General features: G+C 36.3%; 2 protein-coding genes across 3 annotated transcripts; both read right to left on the bottom strand.

The window, feature by feature from the left end:
- Nucleotides 1-4,104: 4,104 nt before the first annotated feature.
- On the bottom strand, nt 4,105-6,937 carry LOC110925457. Its single transcript, XM_022169411.1, has 4 exons — nt 6,436-6,937; nt 6,221-6,319; nt 4,279-4,342; nt 4,105-4,222 (listed from the first exon to the last, which is right to left on the bottom strand). Exons 1-4 carry the CDS (start codon nt 6,935-6,937, stop codon nt 4,105-4,107), a joined length of 783 nt encoding a protein of 260 aa, XP_022025103.1.
- Nucleotides 6,938-15,410: 8,473 nt separating this feature from the next.
- Nucleotides 15,411-18,397, bottom strand: LOC110925763 (serine/arginine-rich splicing factor RSZ22). 2 transcript variants are annotated; one of them, XM_022169611.2, is made up of 6 exons: nt 18,261-18,397; nt 18,020-18,118; nt 17,441-17,529; nt 16,998-17,250; nt 16,661-16,801; nt 15,411-15,736 (listed from the first exon to the last, which is right to left on the bottom strand). In XM_022169611.2, the coding sequence occupies exons 2-6, from the start codon at nt 18,106-18,108 to the stop codon at nt 15,730-15,732; spliced, it is 579 nt and encodes a 192-aa protein (XP_022025303.1). In that variant the 5' UTR covers nt 18,109-18,118; nt 18,261-18,397; the 3' UTR covers nt 15,411-15,729. The 2 variants fall into 2 exon arrangements, with proteins under 2 accessions (XP_022025303.1, XP_022025304.1); XM_022169612.2 differs by having other exon boundaries at nt 16,661-16,798.
- Nucleotides 18,398-23,049: the final 4,652 nt, after the last annotated feature.

Here is a 23,049-nt window from a genome sequence, read left to right as displayed (position 1 = left end):
TTCGGCATGACTGGGTGCGGGATATTTTGTGGGACATCATAAGAAGAACTGAGATTTCTGCTAAGAAAGAGGCCCCTGGGAATTTCCTCACGGACCCTATGGAAGGGAGATTTACTATGCGACCAGCGGATCCGCTCGTCTTTGGTTGGGCTGGGGGAAACATGCTTGTGTGGACCTCACGAGGGTTTCCCCTTTGGTTGATTTAAGGGAAAACGGATTTGTAGCTGGACAAGCAGCAAGAAAAGCAAAATTAAAGAATGTGGATAAGCACGCTAAAGCTTGCGTAGAGAACCAACATGTCTTTGTCCCTTTTGCCTTTAATACATTTGGCTCCTTAACGCTAGAAGCTATCCACTTCTTGACCAGGGTTCAACGGGTTATCCACATCAATTGTTCAACCCCAAGGGGCAGGGGTTTGTCTTTGGAATGTTAGGGTTTGCAATTCAGAAAGGGGTGGCGACGCAGCTTGTCGCCCGTCTACCTTCCGTTTTGATGTAACTTGGCAAGTTTTTTTGGTGTAATATATTGTGACAAAAAAAATAAAAAAAATAACTTTAACTTTCACCAGTTAGCCGATAACACTCACAACTTTCGATTTGTATCACATCACTCCCAACTTTCAACTTATTGGCTCATAGCACTCTCAAACTAACTGAACTCTTACACAATTTGTTTTTTTTTTTTTTGCTGATATGGCACTTGTGCGTTGACGTGACATCTGATGTGAAAATTTTTGATGATGTAGCATCTGAATTAGTTTTTTTGATGACGTGACAACTAAGGTTGCATATGACGTGGCTTTTTTATGACATGGCAGCTGATGTGGCACTAGTTTGGTGACATGACAGTTGATGTCAGCAAACTGAGTTAGTGTTGGGTTAGTTTTAGAGTGCTATAGGCCAATAAGTTGAAAGTTGAGAGTGATGCGGTACAAATCAAAAGTTGGGAGTGCTATCGGCCAATTGGTGAAAATTGAGATTATTTAAATCCAATATAAGGTGTGATACAAATCAAAAGTTTAGAATGCTATGGGCCAATTGGTGAAAGATAGGGTTATTTAAATCCAATATCCCTTTTATTTATTATATATCATTGGTTTCTTATATATTAAATCAAGTGAACATTGTGTATTATTTTTTGTTTATAGTGATTATTACTTAGTTATTGTCAGATGTTATATTATTATATTTAGCCTTTTCTGTATGTTCATATAACACACGCTTAAATAAGTTATTTACTTATTTATTATAGGAATATTAGATTTTAATAATCTCAATTATTTGTCATTGATCGCCAACAGTTTCAACTTTAAAAATAACCACTGGCAGTCCCAACTATTGACATATTAACCGCCAATGGACCTTGAGTAACAGAATCTTAATGCCGTTAGTCTCCGGTCGCCGGAAAACCGTTATTGGCCAGAAATAGGTTTCTAAACGTCCGATCTAAGGTTACAAAGAGGCTTAGGACGAAAATGTTGAGTTTTCCGGCCAAAAAGAAGTTTTCCGGCAAAAAATGAGTTTTCCAGCAAAAAATGAGTTTTCCGACGAAAAATGAGTTTACCGGCGACTTCAATAATTGGAGCTTTTACTAGAAAAAAAGTTACTAAAGGTCCGTAATAAGGTTAGAAAGAGGTTTGGGACAAAAATGTTGAGTTTCCGGCCAAAAATGAGTTTTCTGGCGAAAAAACGTTTTTCCGGCGACCGGAGATTAATAGCGTTAGGTTTCCGTTAGTCAGGGTCCATTCGAGACCAATATGTTAATAGTTAGGACTGCCAATGTTTATTTTTGAAGTTAGGACTGGTGGGGCAACAACGAATAGTTGGGATTATTAAATCCAATATTCCTTTAATAAACTTGTATAAAAAATATGTCTCAAATATAATAAACTTGTATCACAAAATAGGTCTCAAATATAATAAACTTGTATCAATAAATATGTCTCTAAGTATTTTTGCATTTGTTTCAAAGTACTTGTAGTTGTAGGCATACGGTTATTACCTAAATTTGGGCCATGTTGATGCAAGGCTTACTCATTTCATCAAAATTATGAGGTACCAAAAATGTCCATATGGATAACTTATTATGTTTCCATCATGACTCCCCATTATTTGGCTCTCATGATAATTTTTTGAAATCTTGAAATGCCACTTTCAAATATCCAATTTACATGATTTTGTTTGTGTTTAAAGGGTAAAATTATAACAAGTGCTCCCCACAACTATGCATGACATCCCTACATTTTATATGATCATAAAGTTGTTTGTAACCTAGCAATCTCCTTTCAATGGTTGATTTTGTAAATTGAATTCCAATATATTTTTTACTTTTATTAAGATTCGACTAATTTACAATTATGACGTATGTGGTTGTATGTTGCGAGTGACATACAAGAATACTTTTTACAGGTGTTATTGTGTTTCAATTTTTATACGTCTATCAATATAAAAAATTAGTCAGGCCAGGTGAGTGAAAACAACCAAAACTATAGTAATAGACTAATAGTGTAAACTTTAAGATAAGGAAATATATACAACGGTAATCATATAAACATTATCATGATTCAACTCGTGCTAAATCCCAATACAACTTCAAAATTCTTCCACCTAACTGGGTACGTTATCATTTGAAAATATAAAATTCTTTCATCTAACTCGGGATTAAAGCTCTGATTCGTCCTTTCACCCATATGTCACTCGAAAAAATCCTAAACGAAAATCGAACCTGCATCTAGTGGAGGGCATATCTTTTGACATACATCTCAGGACAATTGATATCAACTTAAATATAGTTATTTGTTATCGGTGGTGATGATCGTAATTATGGGCACTTTTCAAGAAATGCAATCCAAGTGGCATATAAGATGTGGAAAATAAAGTGGACGGTCCAATGCAAGTCCATCAAACATGTCATCTGACATTCTCTTTATTTCATAACCCCAAATCATCTTTAAAGTGTGGAATCCAAAGTATACATACCAAAGTAGACTTATGAAAGCCAAAATTGCTTTCTGTTTCTCATCACTATGAAATGTTTGTGGGGTCTTGTTCTTTATGTCATACACACACATGCATATCTATAGCTTGAGAGCAACCAATGTATCTTTTATCACCCAACCTTTTGATCACTTTAATTAACCAATAAAGATAAAGATATAACCCATAAATTCATCTTTTGAATAAATGTTTTGAGCTTATGGGTTGCTAGCTAGTTATAACAATTGCTTTGAGTGGATGAAGTAAAAGTTGTATTTTTGTAAAAATTCTTAGAAAGTTATAGGATATAGTGAGTGAATTTTTTCCATCAAGCCATTCAATACTAATGACGTTATTCTTTTGCTTGTATATGTGTCGTTTTTCTTATTATGGTCGTACTCTCAAATATTTGATATTTGTCACCATCAATGTTTTTGTATAGACTATAGATTACCCTTTATTTGTCACCGTCAATGTTTTTGTATAGAATACCGTTTCGTTTTTTCAAAAAGATTGCGACATCTAAGTTTGTAATTCTCAAAAGGCAAACGATCTAGGGAACTAATAAATATATAATGATGCTAAAAAGTTTTTAGTAAATGTAATACCATTCAGTTTTATATAAAATGATAATAGTATTTCTTTTGAGATATTTATAGATTTTTTTTTAACATCAAATTTTTTTAACATCTTAATTCCACATTTACCTTGAACTTGTAACTTGTAAGGATTTAAACCTATAACCTCACATTTGTAAAAAGAGACCCCATGCCACTAGTGAGTGACCAGACCAATATGTGAATATAATATAATATAACCTCACATTTGTACCATGTTTATGGTATACTCTCCGTTAAAAAATATATATATATATATATATATATATATATATATATATATATATATATAATGGCAGTATTTAATACAACAAATATTTCAAGGATACTTGGGTGATCTTTGTTTTTCTAAAAAAGATCTACGCAGGCTCTTCTATCTGCGTCGCATAGACCACGCGCAGACATTGCCATCTGCAGGTTATTTGTTTTTCCGAAGATGTTTTAATAGAAAACGTCTACGCGAGCTCTTTTCTTGATGCAGTCTTATAAGATTTTCTAAGGTCTGCAAAGGGTTAAACACCACCACCGTTCACCACCACCACCTTCCACCACCCAACACCGTCTACCACCACCGTCCACATCCCCCACCCACCATCACCGTCCACCACTGTCCACCACCACCCACCACCACTGTCCGTTTATTTTAGAAGTCTACATACGTTAAAAACAAACAATATTCTTCTTACAGATTCCAGAGGTTTGATCCACCTCGTCTCCTAACAAACAACACCTTCGCTATCCCTAATTTTTCTAAAAAAACAAAGACACCAAGAAAAAGTAAAGGGGGACAAAAAGAAAATTCAATTTGTATTTGACTACGAAAATCCATATATGTGTGTGAACTTTATATGTACATCACTACATCTAATGAAAAGAGTAGGTCAGAAATAGTTGTTATAAATATTAATTTCTTTTTAATCATATTTTCTCATTTTATTATCAATCAACTGTCTATCCGCGTCAATAAATTATGATGGCATGCATTCAAGATCGATTAGTCTTTTTTTTCCACGACATATATGTCATCATACATTCCAGAAGATACAAAATAAAAGTTTGTGGACGTCGATAGGCAATTATGATTCTAATTATAAGCTAGTTGAATGCATGTAATTGTATATTTATAATTATAGAAAAGAATATATACATACACACACAACTATACATACATATATATGTATATATAAAGGGGTCCATCCCCCACACCCTAGGTCCATCCTCTTTAGGCTCATTCCCACACTCGGTGACGTGGACGCTTACATGGCAGGTCATCCTTTGAGGACTACCCTCCTCTGCACCCATAGTCTTAGGGTTGAATCCTATACTACTCATTTTCTTTTTACTTGTATCATTGTGCCTTAAGAACAATATAAGTTAAACGTATAAGTATAACACTTGAGTTAATTACTGTTTTCGTCCCTGTGGTTTGTCAAAAATCACTATTTCAGTCCATTAGTTTAAAAATTGCGATTTCAGTCCCTGTGTTTTCACTTTCGTAACCATTTCAATCCCTGTGGTTTCACTTTCATAACCATTTCAATCCATTTATTCTGTAAGTACAGGGGCTGAAATGGTTACGAGGTGGACTGAAATGGTTAGACCATGCGTAATGGTGTAACATTATAATGCCCCCACCATGGGGCGTTTTGCGCCATGTGGCAGCCCAGTCAGCAAGGGGCATTATACCATAAAATGGTGTAGTGGGGCATTATTCAGATAATGCCCATGCAATCATTTCCCAATTATTTTTTTTAAACTTTAAATACTTTATTAAATAAAAAAATACAATACTAGAAATAAAAAACATAAAATCCGGTTAAATAAAAAAAAATACTACAAATAAAAAAATTAAAATCCGAATTTAAAAAAAAAAAGACTAGTTTTCATCTTCGCTTTCTTCACCCTCGTCCTCCGTTTCTTCCTCTCCCTCCGGTGGTACATACCGAACCGACCATGCGTGGTGTAGTAAATCAACCATTAACTGGGAATGGTACGGTTCGTAACGCAACTCTCGCGCATTATTCACTCTTTCTTCCATTGACGCCTGCGGATGCTCTTCTTGAACGGCTTCTGGCACATAATTCTGGCATATTGCCTTTCCTTCGTCTTCCAAAATCATGTTGTGCATGATTATACACGCGTACATAGCATCTCTCATTTTTTGCTTGCTCCATGCACGACAAGGATTTCTCAAATAATGCCAGCGTTGTTTAAGAACCCCAAAGCATCTCTCAATGTCTTTTCGTGAAGACTCTTGAACCTTTTTAAAATATGCTCTTTTTTCATCAATAGGATCACTATACGTCTTCACGAAAATCGAATACCTAGGATATATTCCGTCGCTCAAATAATACCCATGAGGGTAGTAGTTTCCATTTGCGTAAAACGACGCTTTAGGAGCTTTGCCAGAAATCCACTCCTCTAACAGCGGAGATTGTTCAAAAACATTAATATCATTGCATGACCCGACCACGCCAAAGTAAGCAGACCAAACCCAAAGGTCCTGTGAAGCAACCGCCTGAAGAATAATAGTGGGTCCTTTTTGGTCACCCCGTGTGTGTTGGCCTCGCCATGCAGTCGGGCAGTTACTCCAACGCCAATGCATACAATCTATGCTCCCGATCATACCAGGCAAACCATGCTGAGCATTATGTACCTCGTAGATCTTTTGAAGGTCGTCCCATGTGGGCGTTCTAAGATAACGCGCACCGTACACATCAATTATACCTTTATAAAAAAAAATAGTCACAAAAAAAAAAATTATAGAAATTGTAAACATAGACAAAAAAAATAAAAGTATACTCGATGTTAAAAAAATAAATTGTAAAGTATAGGAATTTTACCGCGACAAAAATGCTCCAAGCTATCTCTCGTTGTTTTCTCCCCCATTTTTAGATACTCGTCATTGATGTCGGTAGTGTTTCCATAAGCAAGGATTCGTAACGCCGAGGTACACTTTTGGATACCGGTAAATCCAAGTTCCCCTCTCGCATCCGCTTTTTGTTTAAAAAAATCGTAGTTGGCTTCCAAGTCGTGGACTATACGTAGAAATAACCGCTTACTCATTCGGAAACGACGTCTAAACATTTCGTTCGAATATGTCGGCTCCTCATCAAAATAATCTTTCATCAAACGATCGTGTGCCCCGCGTCGGTCTCGTTCTATATAACCTCTTTTACCTTTTTTGGCTTGGGGGCGACGACAATGCTCGGCATATCTCATCGCTAGTTTACAAGCACCCGTAACCGCCTCTTGCTCAACCTCCTCATCGGTTGAACCATCGCCATCCGCAAAAAACTCGTGGTAGCAATAGTTTAGCATGGAGGAAGAACTAGGAGAATCCATCAAGTTTTTATAAAATGCTTGTATTTTTTAGAGAGTTTTTGTGATTTTTTTGGTTGAAAATGATTGAGTGTATATATATATATATATAGGGGGAAATGAAATAAAAAAAAATAAATAAATAAAAACTAGCCGTTAAAAACTAGCCGTTTGGATTGGCCCATTCAACATTCTTCAGCGTTTTTATAACCACGCCGGAATCAATTTTTTTCAAAAAAAACGCCCGGAAACGCCCCATGTAATGGGGATTCCGGCGTTATTGAGCGTTTTTTTTGAATTTTTTTTAAAAACAACGCCCCGTTACGGGGGGTCTTACGAAAGTGAAACCACAGGGACTGAAATCGCAATTTTTAAACTAATGGACTGAAATAGTAATTTTTGACAAACCACAGGACGAAAATAGTAATTAACTCATAACACTTTCTTCTCAATCAAAGACGAAAGCAAAAAGTAATATATTTAAAAGGCCATACGAACCAAATCAAATTGTAGACCCTATACTTACTCTCAATAAACCCAAAATGTCTCGGTGACCCAACTCTATCCGGTAAAAAAATTGTTGACTCGGCCTAATAGTTCTCTCTTGATAAACATATGAAGACTAAAACATGACAAATTGTTAGATCTCTCGTTGTATATGTATAATATGTATGTATATTGCACGTTCATAAATTTATGTTTGTTAGTTATTGTATAGATAGGAAATGTGATCGGGGCCTATGGTGTGTGGCATGCTTTTCTGAATTATTTTGAGGTATGTGGTAGTATTCTTAAAGGCTCTAAATTACATTTTATTACTCATGTAAAAATAAGAGTAAACAAATTGTAAAGAACCTAACTTAACTGCTCGTGGGTGTTTCTCGATTCACTTTTTAACTGGTAACAGCATAATCAAAACTAGTGACTCGTGAATTCATGATGGTCCTAATAGGTGAGAAATTGTAACAACTACACCTGAGCACCGGTCCTAATGGGAGTGCTGGTATACAAATCAAAGTTAGGAGTGTTAGTGACCAATTGATGAAAGTTAGGGTGATTTAAATCTAATATCCCTTTATTTATACTAGTTTAGATTGAAAGATGTAACAATCTTATTTTAATATAGTTATCCCTCCCCATATATATATTATGATGATATACTTTTATAAATAAAACAAAAAACTATAATGCTTTTGAGGTGGAAATGTAATGGTAGGGTTTCCAACTTATATAGATGATATCTATGCAAGCATGCTTGTGCAACAAAAGGCAGAAAATGAAGGGGAGCGTCTCCTACCATTTTTTGTCTCATGTCTTTTTTCTGTCATTATAATTGCCTTTCTCCAATTGTATGATTTAAAAGCACAGTTTAAATGGTATACTTAATATTTTGATGTTAATTCTTGTGTGTATTTTGTCAATCACAAAGGGAGGTATCAATAAATCAAGGCCATTTATATATGGATCGGGTGGTGTTATATTAAATGATATTTACACATATATGCTATATGTGGTAAGGTTGTACAACCGCGTACAAAATCCGAGTCAAGAGGGTGACGAAGAGGTGGAGGGTAATCGGAGATGGGCGACCATGAGGCGGTGGCTGACGGGAGATGGTGGGGGGTGGGGGGGGGGATCGGGGATGGGTAATAGAGGAAAAAGAAAATAAGGTGTTTTTATTGATAAAGTGGTAATTTTCATAGAAAAGTAACATATTTTTAACAACCATTAGTTTCAAGTACCAAACTTATATTTATGATTGAACATTAACGACCGGAGATGGTAATGGGTCGGGTATGGCTAATCAGTAATCACATACCTATATCCGGTTGTAAAATCTTGTTTCATACTTGGCCCCTTATCTGTCGGGTATTTACCCGTCGAGTATCGGCCATACCCGCGGGTATCGTGTATACCCGTTGTGATTTTCATGTATATGTATTTTTTACTTTCCTTTATAATTTTATGTTTTAAAAATCTATATAATATATTAAATTATGATAATAATATCATCATCACCATAATAGTTTTGGTATATTTAAAAATATAAATATATTATTATATCAATCTTAAAAAATAATCTTGTATTTCATAGCATATAAATATAAATAAAACCATTAAAATATATTTAAAATAAAAACTTTATTTTTTTCAAATAATAAAGCTATAAGAATATAAGACATTACTAAACTATAGTACAGGAAAATAAAAATAAAACTTAAAAGTTTTCGGGTATATATTTCGGATAAATGGTTATATAGTTTTGACAGTGCCACATACCTGCGAAATATTTTTTTCCATACCCATCACCGACCCAATAACCACCAGGTATCAGGTATACCTGTCCCAAATGCTTTGGGTTTAGAGTATAACCATCGAGTTTTGGTATATTTGCCATTTCTATTAATGACTATAAATGTAAATCCAAAAGCATGGAACCAAAACCGTAATAGTCATCTACTCATCTCACAAAAACTTTTAACATATTTTTTTGATCGTCAGTTAGTGTCAAGGACCAACGTATCATATTTGAGTTAATAGTGAAAACCAAGCACAAAACCCTTCCGTGAGATGGTTACTAAACAAAATCATTTTGGTGTGGATGAAGCTTTCAAAATCAATAAGCTCAAACTCGATATATTATTAGTGGGTTCCACACTGGCTTGCTATTAGATTTGGGCCGTGGCTTTCACAATAAGCCCACTTTGACCCGCATGCAATAATTTTAAGTTGTTAATACGGGACCCTTCGGCTTTGATTATAACTACTGTTAAAACTTAATGTAACTCGAATTTGTACCGTCAAACATCTGATCCGACTCGTTTCCGAGCAAAACTTACGTCAAACGTAGATCAACTGAAAACATACATAAAATAGGCGCGAAAACGTATTATATTTCACCTTCATTCATTACCGAGAAAATTTTACGTCAAAACGTAAACCAACTTGGATTTATACTGAAATGTACTTAAATAAAGCACGTAAGAAAATAGTATTCTTTAAGTTAAAAAATGGTATCGCGCGTTGCGGCAACGTTGAAACCTAAAGTAACTCGAATTTATATCTTCTAGTGAAAACGTTTTACATAAGAGAAACTGCTTGTGCAAGATCAAAAGAAGCTAAAGTAACTCGAATTGATCGCAATGCTGAGCTGACAAGAGACAAGCTGCTTGTGCAAGATTAAAAGAAGCTAGCTAGATGTTGTCTCTATTGTTGGTATGGGACGAATTGGCAAGAAGACTACCCTCGCTACCAAAGTATTTTACAATGGTTTTGTTAAGCATCATTTCCATGTCCGTGTATGGGTTACCGTTCTTCAAAATATGATAAGCGGGATGTGTTGATGGCTTCCCAGAGGACCACGAGTTTCAGGTACAAAGGTTGATCTCGTTATGGGTAGCTGAGGGAGTCATTCAACAAGATGGAAATAGGATCCTGGAGGATATTGCAAAGGGTTATCTATTTGACAGAAATATTCTTGTAACCATGGTTGTAAAAGTCCCGCCTAGGCTCCGAGTACTCCCCGAGTACTCGCTACAAGGTAGGTTGCCGAGGCACGAGTACTGTTCTCCCAGGCCAATTACTCCCCGAGTAATCTCCGCCTAAGCCGAGTACTTCCCAAGTACTCCCGAATCCGACCAGAGAGCGCCCAGCGACTTTTGCAACCATGCTTGTAACTGTATCTAACAGGAGCAAGTCAAATCTAACGGAGGTGTCAAAGCTTGTAAAATGCATGATCTTGTTAGGGAGCTTTGCCTAAGAAAGAAAGAACGATTCATCCTTAAAACAGTAAGGCTAAGGCTAATATTGTCCTCTTGATTTCCTAATAATAGTATACCACCATATAAACCGGTCCGCCCAAAACATTCGATTCATTTTGTGCTTCAAAGATTTCAGATCCTTGAGTGAGGACATTGCAAAATGTTTTCGTTCCTTTGTGCTACTTAGGGGTAAAGAGGTGAGATAATCAAACACTCTTTTTATTACACTCCGCAGACATTTGGTCCACCTCTTCTCATGCAGATGTGGTCCGCAGACTGCAGACCTTTTGCATCTGAAAAAACAAACAACACCTTAATGATTTTCTGTATGGCATCGAATTGCTGGAATCCATCAGCAGTTGTTCCCTCTTCAGTATGCAATTTTGCATAAGGTTTTTTTACCTACTAACATATCAGATTTGATAAATCTGAGGCATCGGTGGATCTACAAACCGTCTATAGTGACAAGTCAAATCGTCAAGAGGCCATTTTGTTATCCTTCCATTGAAAAACCATTGAATTTGCAGACCATTTCGTAACATGTATTCATATTGTGGTCCCTTGTCATTTCGTAACATGTATTCCATTGAACTTCATATTAATATGTATTATTAATATGAAGTTCTCATAGAAAACTTATTGAGGACTGTTGAGTTTCACTTGGGTGGTCACTTATGAGTTATGTTTGCAGGATATTGGTTTAAAAGATAGCAACGACTCATGGGTTTGGCTGGGTGATGGGTCCAACTCTTTCCCGGTAGCATCTGTAAAGAGACTATTGTATGTATCAAACTGACTCGATCCAGGTTTCAAGTGTGTTCGAATGGAACTCTTTGGTCCCTATGAAGGTTAATGTTTTCGGATGGAGAGCAGGGGCGGACCCAAGCCCACTTCAAGGTGGGCTGGCGCACCCCCGGGGAAAAAAATTAGTGTTAAATTCCGTCGAAAATCCCGTCCGCACCCCTTGGAATTTTTCGTCCGCACCCCTTGGATTTTTCGACCGCACCCTTGAACGCACCCCTTAGGTAAAAAGTGATATCAATTTATATTTTAACTTTTTGGTAAACTCTTATTTAAAAAAAAATACTACCTAAATTATATAACTTTTAATACCTAACTAACTAAACCCAAATACTCATACATTTACCCACTTATAATTCCTAACTAGCTAGCTCACTAAGTGTTAGCCCATTAAGCAAACCCAACAATATTTCAAACTATAATAAAATAATTAAAGCCCAAAACCTTTAGAAATTCTCTCCCGCTCTCTCCCTCTCTTGCGTCCCTGCACTGCCAACGAACAACATCACCCAGCAACAACAGTCCAGCAGCCGGCGACCACCGTAATCAGCACCATACCACCGTCGTTTGACACCAAATCTAACCGGAATCCGAACACGGGTAAGTTTCTTTGTATTTTGATGATTTTGGTTGATATTATAGGAGAAAAAAAGGTAATAAAGTTGTTAAATAGGTTTGAAATTTTGTGTGTTTTGACGTTGTTTATGGTTTTTTAGATGATTTTTAGGGTGATTATGTTGTTTATATATTTTTAGGGTGATTACAACTAACGTTATGATTTCTAGGCTTGAATAGTTGAAAATTAAAATTGAAACATTATGTTATGGAGCGATGAACTTATGTTATATAGAGAAAGAATTGTTTAAAAATTTAGTTTTAAGTGATGTTTTGGATAGATTTCAAAAAATGAAAACCCGTAGGGCGTCGACGTTTTAATTATGTTTGTAACAAAGTTTACATGTTTTTGATTATTATATAAATTTAGTTTGATGTTCGTTTGTTTTACATGACCCGACCCGACCCGACCCGACCCGATACGAACCTTTTTTTTTTACTTATATAACTAGGGGCTTAAAATTTTAAAAATTGTTCCGCACCCCCATGGAAAAATTCCTGGGTCCGCCACTGATGGAGAGCCTATCTAAATCATCTTCCCACTTTTGATAAAACGACAAACGATGACGGGTCCAAATATTTGCAGCCTTTGTAAGTCTTCTTCTGAATCTGTGACGACCATTGTGTGGCCAGAGACCAGTACGTGGTGCAAAACCCATCCGATTTTCGCCTTCTATTCCAAAGATATTTTCGAGATCCATAAGCCATTTTTGGAAAATAAACTCAAATTAAAACTGGTCCAGTCAAATCATTTTTGTGGCTTGGTGGTGTATTTGGAGATCGAGAAACAACTTTATATTCGATAATGATCCGGTAAAGATTGGGAAATTAGTCTCTAAGCTACTTATGGGTTGAAAAATAAAAATAGGTGTAAAGGGGTTGCTATAGAGTGGAGTGATTGGAAGACTTTCAATGTGTAATCTGTTGTTTGTCTTGTTTGTGCAGCCTTGGCTTGCTGTTTGTGTTTAATAAAAGTTGCAGTTAAAAAAATAAAACTTTGTTAGGAGTTCAAAGGTCAGAGAAAGCTATATTTTTGTTAACATTTTGGTTGGCAACTCAAGAAAAGCTATATAGGTGTTGGAAACTTGCATTTTCTTTCTTAAGATTTTTTTTATACTTTTACCTTCATGGCATTAGATTATTATACTTTTTTTGTTGATTATATATCATCCAATCTAGACTATCTTTTGTGTGTGGCGCAAAGCCTCTCGCCATGTTTCTATTTTTTTAACCATAATATATAAGCCTTTATAGTCACCTCACCCACCACCGCAATTTCACCTCTCCATAACCCGTCTGGAAAATCCTTAACACAACTATCTCAATGAAATTATTAAATTTTTTATTTACATTATCAATATCAATATATTTCTTCTTGCTTCACATGTGCGCGTCCTGCAATTATTCATGTTCAATCAAAATCGTGAAAATACTCTTTTAAGTTTTAATTGCAAGTATTCCGTTAAGTTGTCAAAATACTAATTATATTATATTAATATTCATTCGTTAAATAAATTAATTACGGGTGTACATGCATACATCAAAATATGGAACTTAAAGGCTTAAATTGTGAACTTTGGTGAAAATGCCTTTTAACAATCACGTAACTGACATAATATGTTAATTGGTGTTTCTATTGGCCTACATGATTAAAGTTAAACCCAGAAAGCGAAACTCTTAGGCTGGGGGTGTGGTTTGAAGCCCATAGAGGTTTTATAGCGCAACGTCAGATCCACATCAACCCCATGTCACATAGGAGGCTTGAAAACCTCCCTTTTAACTTGCATGCAATGGTCTAGAGCCCTCTATTAAACAAAATACAAAAAAAAAGTAAAGATTTAATTGGTCGAAAAGAATAGGCCCCACCTGCACACCCCCTTTAGCGCTCGTCACTTGGCTAGCGGAGCTTCGATGACGCCCCCCTTTGGCTCGCAAGAGATGGAGTGGGGGCGATATAAGATGTTAACGGTGGTGATGCAGCTAGGAGCAGTATACCACACCCCTGGCCTTATAGCTAGTTTTACATGTTTAAAGTGAGATTTGGAGGCAAATCTTGCATGTTGAGCATCAAGCAGGTATGCAGGTCGAAAGGCTAAAAACTAGAATAAGGGACTTAAAACCAAGCTAGAGCTCACTCGTCCTTTAGAAAATAAAGCACTCGAGATCACAAATTGAAAAACTCGACACAAGTTCACGCAAGCTTGATTACAATCTCTACGCTATCAATAAAATACTAACCCGTTCAACAATTACGACCCCGCTATTACCTTTGCATACAAAAAACAAATTTTATGCAAAAAAATGATCACACTATGCAGTTTGATTAGCGTCTCATTGGCAAACAGAACACTAGGTGCAGAAAGTAACGTCATCACCTCCGTTTTCATACAATCACAACAAATAGTGATTGGTACATGAAAAACAAGTTCATTACAGTTTAATGTTATATCTCAAAAGACTTGTGTCTTTTCTAGCGATACAAAAGTAAAATTGGTAAACAGCAATAGCGTGTAGCAAACATTTTTTTCCAAATGGTTACAGGCCTTAAATGACAAGAAGCTTTGTGCAGATAGTATGATGTCGCTAAAAACTAGCAGTCACCAAACACCAGATGAAGCAACAAGTAGATGTAGAGTGCAGAGATGCTACAACATAGGAAGTTTTGTAACCAACATTTAAAGTTTGAATAGTCGCTAATTAGCCTCAAAAAAGCTGTGATGTGCAGAAAATGTCCCTAGTCCGAGTCTCTACCTTGGGTCTTAACTACATGAAGCTTTGTTGCAGATACAGGGAATGATACCAGCAATAAAGTTACTGTTGCAGTCACGAAAAACCAGAAGCAACAACATGCAGGCGTAGAGTGCTTAAAGACGCTAAACCATACGAATTTTGTGACCGAAATTTGCCAGAAGCTATGTACTATTACCATTATGAAGCACAAAGCAAAGAGGCGGTGTTGGGTCTTAACAGGTTATGATCATTCAAAGCAGTCACTAAACAGCGGTGTAGTGCATGAAGTGGTCTAATTCCCGGTCTTCACCATTTAGGGGGTCGTAACGAGTCTTAACTACAAGAAGCTTTGTTGCAGATAAACAAAGTGATGTCGCTAAATAGTCACTAAAAACCAGATGAAGCAACATGCAGGTGTAGAAAGCGAAGATGCTAAACCATATGAAGTTTTGTGACCAAAATTTGCAGTTTGTAGTCACTAAAAACCATGAGAAGCGGTGTAGTGCAGAAAGTAGAAGACGACGAAAGGCCGTTTCTCAGGTGATGACCAGACCTCATAACATCAAAAAAAAAAAACGTAAACAAAAATGTTTAGAAACCAAACACTTAAAAATATCACTGTATGATAGTTCCATAAAAAGCATTCAAATTAAAGTGTGAAAAAACAACCTCTAGGATGATTTCAGCTAGCTGCATTAAAGATCGGAGTCGAGAGCAACCCCTTTTAAAGCCACATAGTGCGGTCCCACATCAAATGCCAAGTCCAACACACGAAAATGTCATATTATGATACCGACGACATAAATAAAACCGACTGCGATATGTTCACAAACCACATAACAAAACTATTGAGGCAGAGCTACCCTGTTACATTCAGCAATCTTCAACTGTTTCTGCTTATCTCCATTCCTAAACTCTGAGAACAAACATTTATATATATAAGTATATTTTTTAAAAAAAAAAACTGAGAACATGCCAAAACTATATTACTATATTATGTTTTAAACACTACCCTTGGTTCATATTTACTTCTTGATCATAGTTATCGATAGCGAATAGCGACAGATAGCGACGAGGTACCTATATGCTACGTAGCAATAGCGACCAAATAGCGCCCGCTATTTTGTGTTTAGTGATAAGGTAGTTAAAATTTTAAGAAATAAAAAATAGCTAATTTTAATTTTTTTTTAATATATATAATGTTAATTTTATACTTTTTATGTATAGATTTTGAAGTTTAAGGATCAAATGTAAATTAGTGATAATAGACGGGGTTAAATGTTAAAATACACAAACTATTTTTACACTTTTATGTATTTTTTTACAAGTTTTAGGGACTATATGTTAACTAGTGAAAAGATAGAGGGGTTAAAGGTTAAAATCCAAAAAGTTATTTAACCCTAAAAAGCTAAAACACAGACCACAGCCGCACTTATTCTTCTTCTCTTCTTCTTCCTGACTTCCGGTAGGTTTCCGGCAGAATTACAGCACCGGAGCCGAAATTCGTGGTCGGAATCCCGCTACATTCACGCTATTCAGTCGCTACATACAGATTGCGAGACCTTGGCGCTTCGCTACAAAGCGCACGATAGCGAACGCTCTGCGCTATCAATAACTATGTTCTTGATAGAATCGTTTATGGTCCAAAACTTAGAAAAATGAACCTGAAATGATTTTACACTTTGAGAAACCAAATGAAAGACAACGAAACCCCCCAAACATTTAAAATCGAAAAACCACAAACTGCCTAACCGCACGTATACACTTGAAAACACACACAGGCACAAATAAAAGATGCATACACGTGAACATAGACATTTGTAAAAGATTTGAAACATACCCATTAGCATAAGGAGAATCACGTCTGGCACGGCGGTAAGGAGGCGGCGATCTGCTGTAGCTGCGGCCTCTACGAGGTGATATGCTACGCCTAGGTGGCGGTGACCTCCCACCACGAGGACTGTAGCGAGGACTGTAACTGCTGTAGAAACATCCATGTCAAAAACCACAAAAGAATAGCGTCAATATCATAAAAATAAAAGGAATCATAAAACACTTAAATTAACCTCATCATTGACGCTATAAATTCTAATAACCACGCTGCAAGAATTATACATTGAGATATAGCATGTAAAAATCACCAAAAACTCATAACACAACAATAAATCTGGTCTTACCGACGCCCGTAACTTGGACTCCTTCGTCGCCTAGGGCTAGGGCTACGGCGGCGGCCTCCTCCAAACCCACGTGAACCGCCACCACCACGGTTGCGGCATTCCCGAGCAAAGTGACCAGGCTCACCACACTGATAACATTTCAGGTCATCACCGCCACCACGACCCCCGCGGTCACCGCCACCACCGCGTCCACCACGACCACCACCATCTCCTTTTGAGTTGTGAGAGAGCTCTACACGCCAACCGTTTTTCCCTAAACATATCGAAATACAGTTGTGATGATTAAAAGGTTAATCATGGGATAATAAATGCACAAAATAAAATTCAACACATAAGCACAATCGATACAACAAAAAGTAAAACCACAATAAGATTCAACAAAATACAGAAAAAACAAAAATAATAACCGTACATTGGTACTTCTACAAAGACAAGAAACATACCATCTAAAGCCCGAATAGCATCCAGCGCATCCCTGCGATCGTCAAACTCAACAAATGCATAACCAGGTGGCCTTCTAGCAACCCACACACTGCATTAATTTCAGTTACAATTAAGGTCTAGCATCCTTGGATATAAGGATTGAGTTAATTCATAATCCAAACCATCCTATAATAAAAACCTTAAAAAATAACCAAAACGTTAAAAAATTCATATTGTTAAATACAAAAAGTTTTACCCATTGTTCAATTCACGTGAAGCTTGTTATCTTTCAGTAAGGACAGATTGTTGCAAACTTTTAGTATCATAATATATTATTGGCAATATTCTTCTAAAAATATAACATAAATTTATACACAGATTTACCCATTTATATATACATAGCTTTAAAGACAAATTCTTGCAAATTTCTGAAAAATAATATGAATAATGTATAATTAGCAATATTTTTATAGGAAAAGAAGCACAAAGTATATCAAGCTTCATAAAAATCCTCTTATATATATCCTATTTTACAAATAAAAACAAAACAAAATCAACAACAACGTAATTAAAACCACAAATAATAGAAATAAACTTACTTCCTAAGAACACCATACGCGCGAAATTCATCTTCAAGCTCTCGCTCAGAAACTCGCGGATCCAGATTCCCAACGTACACACGAGACATCGCCTTTCGCCTATCAAATTAGGTCAAATAAACAAATACTATTAGGTTTTCTTCGTTGCGAAAACAAAATTACAAGTAAATAAGGGTCAGATTTGTTCAAACAGCCTGTAAAACTAACAATAATGAAACAGAATTAGGTTAATTATGATTACCTTGAAGAACTTGTTGATGATTTGCGATCTGATTGTTGAATTCGAAGGCGATTGTGAAACGCTAAAACCCTAATCGACCAGAAAAGGGGGGGAGAAATTGAGACCGTAGATGAGTGGTTGAGGTGAAATATATCTTGTAGCCCGTCAGGGTATGAGATTGGGCTTTTTATGGGCCTTAATATGGGCTTTCTCTATAGAAAGTTGGAAACATCAATTACTCGGCCCAATTGAATCCTTTTTAAGATGTTGAGTACTTTTTTTTTAACGGCGGGCGTAGTATAAACCAACACTGTTGAAATGAGTTTAATCAGAGTTTGTTTGATCTGTTTTCTACGTTTTTTGGAATACGGTACATTTTGTACCGAAACCGATCACTATATATCTAAACCACTACCTAGCAAGAAACAAAGAAAAACATAAGCAATTGCAAATTTGCAATGTTAGTAATGGGTTTTGCAACCAATTAACCCATTTGATAGTAACATTCTTATTTCATTGACGAACAACAACAAAAAATAAATTAATAATATCTTGAAAGATGGGCGGATACAGGGATTTTGGGGGTTTTCGATAACCCTCTCGGTTTGAAAAAAAAAAATAGTGAAAACCTTGTATGATTTGGAAAAAAATTAATGAAAATCTATCAACAAAAGGAACCCCCTGAAAAAAAATTCTTGAAAGACATTTGTTCTGGTACTTCTACAAAACCCACCAAGTAGTCGACATAACCGTGTGAATGAGCGATATTTTTCAACTTATGAATTGAGAGCTGAGCGATCCAGTTCATGGAATCCAACGGATAAAAAGAATTCGGGAGAATAACATATAGCCACTTGCCATACTTTCAAAGCGATCTCGTAAGCGCCTAAAACATGATTCACAGTTTATCTTCATGCAACATGGAGACAACATTTAAGGAATATCAACATCTTTTCCAACCAATTTCTTTCTAGTCGGGTTGTCAATCTATGATAATCTCCGAAACAAAATATTCACTTTTACCGGTACGAAACAATTCCATGTAACCTCGTTTCCACCCAACAAAATGACACAATCTATTAACTTCCAACATATGTACCGTGAACTCTTAGTCCCCTTCGTTGGCCCAAGTCCACCTTTACTTTTATTGTGAGGATGAATATGTTACATACCAAACGAGAGAACTCAACCCAAAAGACTAGTCTAGTGGGTGAGAGAGCCCATTTGGTATATAAACCCCACATCAGTTGCCCATACAACCGATGTGAGACAAGTCTCATACCTTGCAATGGTATTAGTCCATAACAATCGACCCTCCTTAAGGGCCAACGTCCTCGTTGGTCACGGCCATGTTGGTCACGGCTGGCTCTTTCCAGGCCACCACTCCGAGCCTCGTTGGTCACGGCCACGTTGGTCACGGTTGGCTCTCTGCCTCTCTCTAGGCCACCACTACGAGTTCTGACTCTGATACCAATGTTACATACCAAACGAGAGAACTTAACCTAAAAGACTAGTCTAATAAGTGAGAGAGCTCATTTGGTATATAAACACCACATCAGTTGCACATACAACCGATATGGGACAAGTCCCATACCTTGCAATGGTATTAGTCCATAACATAATACATGAAACATCTAACTGAAAAATATTGGTGTTCCGTGACACAACTAAAAAATGTTTATATATTACAATATAATATCGGTATTATTTTTATAGATATATACACAACATCTGAGTGATATCAATTTACCGACCAATTTTAAAAACGACACGTAAATATCATGTCATTGCTTAAGTGACCGACCATGAAGATGGTCTCCTTTTATTGCATGAATAGTAAAAATGGGGACGTCCTCCCTTCCAACACGTTTGTAGTTAAAGAGACCTTTTTTTACAATTTTGGCTTGTGATTTCGTGATAGAAGTGGGAAATTACATAACAGCGGTAGGTAAGCGGGTAATAAGTCACATCTTAACCCTCTTCTGAATTGCAAAACTGATGCCAATTGAAAACAATTCTCTGGGCCGGCCCTGAGAAATTGTTGTACCATGTTCGAGCTCAAAAAAACGTGTCCTTAGGCTTTATAACGAAATTGAGTATTGAGTTCACTAAAGGTCTAAACCTAATGTCAATGGGCTAACAATTAATATAAACAATAAAAATAGTTTTGTAAGTGGGCCTATGTTGGTGTTTGTATGGGTATACCCTATTATTTTTTACATATACATATCGGATTTTTTTAGAATATTGTGACCTTCAAAATATTGGGCCCTGGCCAGTGGTCTCCCCTGCGGGCCCTGCCCACCCCAGGGCCGGCCATGACGACTCTCTGCACTTTCTTCAGAAAACCAACAACTTCAGGGGCAAAGGACCCAAAGGTATAAAAAGCAAAGGGAATGAAAACGTGTTGATTCTTAGCCCCAGCTTGCTCATTAGCAACTTTCTCTGATTCTGCCTTCAACACAGCCAGGCCAGCCACGAACAGGTTGTCCCTAAGCTCAACTAGAGGAGACACTCCGGTAAGATCCACACAAACGTGTTTCCCACCTGCCTAACCGAACACGAGAATATATGTCGGGAAAAGAGTGGAGTTGTGAAGCACGGCAAAAGGTTTTTAAAAATAATGAGTGAGATAGCAATATGATCCTAGAAGCACTTGCTCTAAATCATGCTATATTTTAGATATCATCTCTCTATAAAACAGCAAAACATAGTGCACACTAAGGTTATGGGTTACGACTTTATCCTTTTTTATACGTAACATAAAGCATCAAAAGTCGATTAACCATGTAAATTATCAGACCATAACCCTATAACACTGAAACACAAGTAACGCAAACCGCACTCATCCCACATTGGCTCGTACCAACTTAACACGCCATCATGGAGCCCATTAGAAAAAATGAACTTACTAGTTCTATACAAGCTCACTGAGAAATTTTCACTTATTGTGGATTGAAAAATTGAAAAATCAGCTACATCTTTTGCCTAATCACAGAGTGGTTTATGCATGAAGCAATTAAAAAGAAATCCATTATTTATTCTGAATAAACAACTTAAACAAAAAGAAAATTAAACCTTCAAATTGAATAAAAAAAAAATTACTCTTCCCTCATTGGTTCATGTATGAATCAAGTAGAATAAAACTTTTTTGTATGTTTAAAGTGAACTTGCTATGCAACTTTTAGGATATAGATTCCCTTGTGGAGTTCACATTTGTTTGTATGGAAGCAAAAGGCCTTTAATAAAAATGGTTTCATACACAAGTTTAAATAAAGATGCCACACCACTTACAACGATTAATAGGCACCACTATCACTTGTGACCCACGCGACAAGTAGTATTGTTGCCACCGTTATCACACCATCTTTCTCACACGTACGCGTGACCCCTCAACAAGCGACCAGTATTGTTGCCACCAATATTACACCATCTCTCTCACGCACACGCGGAAGCATGAACACACACATCTCTGTCCCTCATTCTCTCTCTTTACTTATTGTGGATACTTTTTAAAACTTCATGCTTTGGTCACGTTGATTTAAGTGTGAAGCAAGGTTCCAAAAATGTATAATGTTATTGAAATATCTATTAGCGATGTTGACCTAACTTGATCCGGCAGGATTGAACCTAAAGGCTTATAGATCTAGGCAATGGACTAGGCCCAAAAAACTAGGGGCCTCTGGTTTTCTTTAAAAATCTTTATATAGCACGTGTATTATTGAATTAGCCCCAAATGAACAAAATAAAAACTATATTTATTGCAAGATCCAACTAAAGAACCAATTTTCAAATAAAAGAGGTCCAATTCTATCTCTATTCAATATGCATTTCGTATTTTATTTTGGCCGCCATTGTTATTCTCACTAACTGTAACTTCGTACATACTAATTCCGCTCAATGGCGTCGCCAATTGAGACGAAATTAGGGGAAATTAGTGGTGTCGCAAAGATAATCCAGGTTGCTTAACGGCTAATTTTTATAGCAATATCTATATATTGTGATTTACTTAATCAATATTTGCCTTAATTCCCTAATTGATACTTTGAATTATGATATTGTGTTTGCAATTGAGACTTGAAAAGCAGAAAGCCGACCTGATGTTTTCTTTATACCAATTCAAAAGTGCATCGCCTTTGTTGTTTGCTTAGTGCCTCAAAAAATGTTGAGGCTGGCCTGTGATTCGGTAAAAAAGAAAAGTTTTGTATATGTAAAATGAAAATTATAAAGCAAACCCTAGTAACCATGGTGAAAAAATTATGAAATCCTTCATTGCACAAAAACAGTTGTTGATGAAAACTTGGTTCGGGTTGGTACTAATACCGAATGACCACTTGACCCGTTTAAAGAAACCCGGATCCGCTTTAGAACATTGTTGCTTTTGAAAATAATAAATTCATATTAAAAGATAATGCCACGTGGATATATTAAAGATTTGCTAGATATACCCAAATCTTTCTGGAGATAAGAACGCATTTTGTATTTTATGTATTTAATTTAAAAAATATATTTTATGACAAATAAAAATAAATAACAATTGTCAAAAGTGTCGGCTTCGAAAATTAGAGGATCCTAAAAGCGTATAATAATCTATCATAGGATAGGGCCCTCAAAGATCTTGTGAATGCTACATTGCTACATTCATAACAATATTTCAAATATAATAATAACTTTAGAGAGAACAATTACTTATAAGAAAGTTATTACTTTAGAGAAGTAAATCCAATTCCAAAGAATAAATCGGAATGGAAAGAATTAAATGGAAATATCGAAAAACACTAGCTTATATCCCGTGTGACACACGGGTTTA

The sequence above is a fragment of the Helianthus annuus genome, chromosome 17, assembly GCF_002127325.2.
Source record: "Helianthus annuus cultivar XRQ/B chromosome 17, HanXRQr2.0-SUNRISE, whole genome shotgun sequence".
NCBI classification, from domain to species: Eukaryota; Viridiplantae; Streptophyta; class Magnoliopsida; order Asterales; family Asteraceae; genus Helianthus; species Helianthus annuus.
This window is presented reverse-complemented; position numbering and strand designations above follow the sequence as displayed.

Coding starts and splice junctions, on each gene's coding strand:
- LOC110925457 (XM_022169411.1), bottom strand. CDS start 6,937: ATGGATTCTCCTAGTTCTTCCTCCATGCTAAACTATTGCTACCACGAG. Junction 4,343..6,220: donor TGCTCAGCATGGTTTGCCTG/GTATGATCGGGA, acceptor TTGTTTTTTTAG/AAAAATTAGGGATAGCGAAG. Junction 4,223..4,278: donor GGATCAAACCTCTGGAATCT/GTAAGAAGAATA, acceptor ATAAACGGACAG/TGGTGGTGGGTGGTGGTGGA.
- LOC110925763 (XM_022169611.2), bottom strand. CDS start 18,108: ATGTCTCGTGTGTACGTTGGGAATCTGGATCCGCGAGTTTCTGAGCGA. Junction 17,251..17,440: donor TGCTATTCGGGCTTTAGATG/GTATGTTTCTTG, acceptor CGATATGTTTAG/GGAAAAACGGTTGGCGTGTA. Junction 16,802..16,997: donor AGTCCAAGTTACGGGCGTCG/GTAAGACCAGAT, acceptor ATGTTTCTACAG/CAGTTACAGTCCTCGCTACA.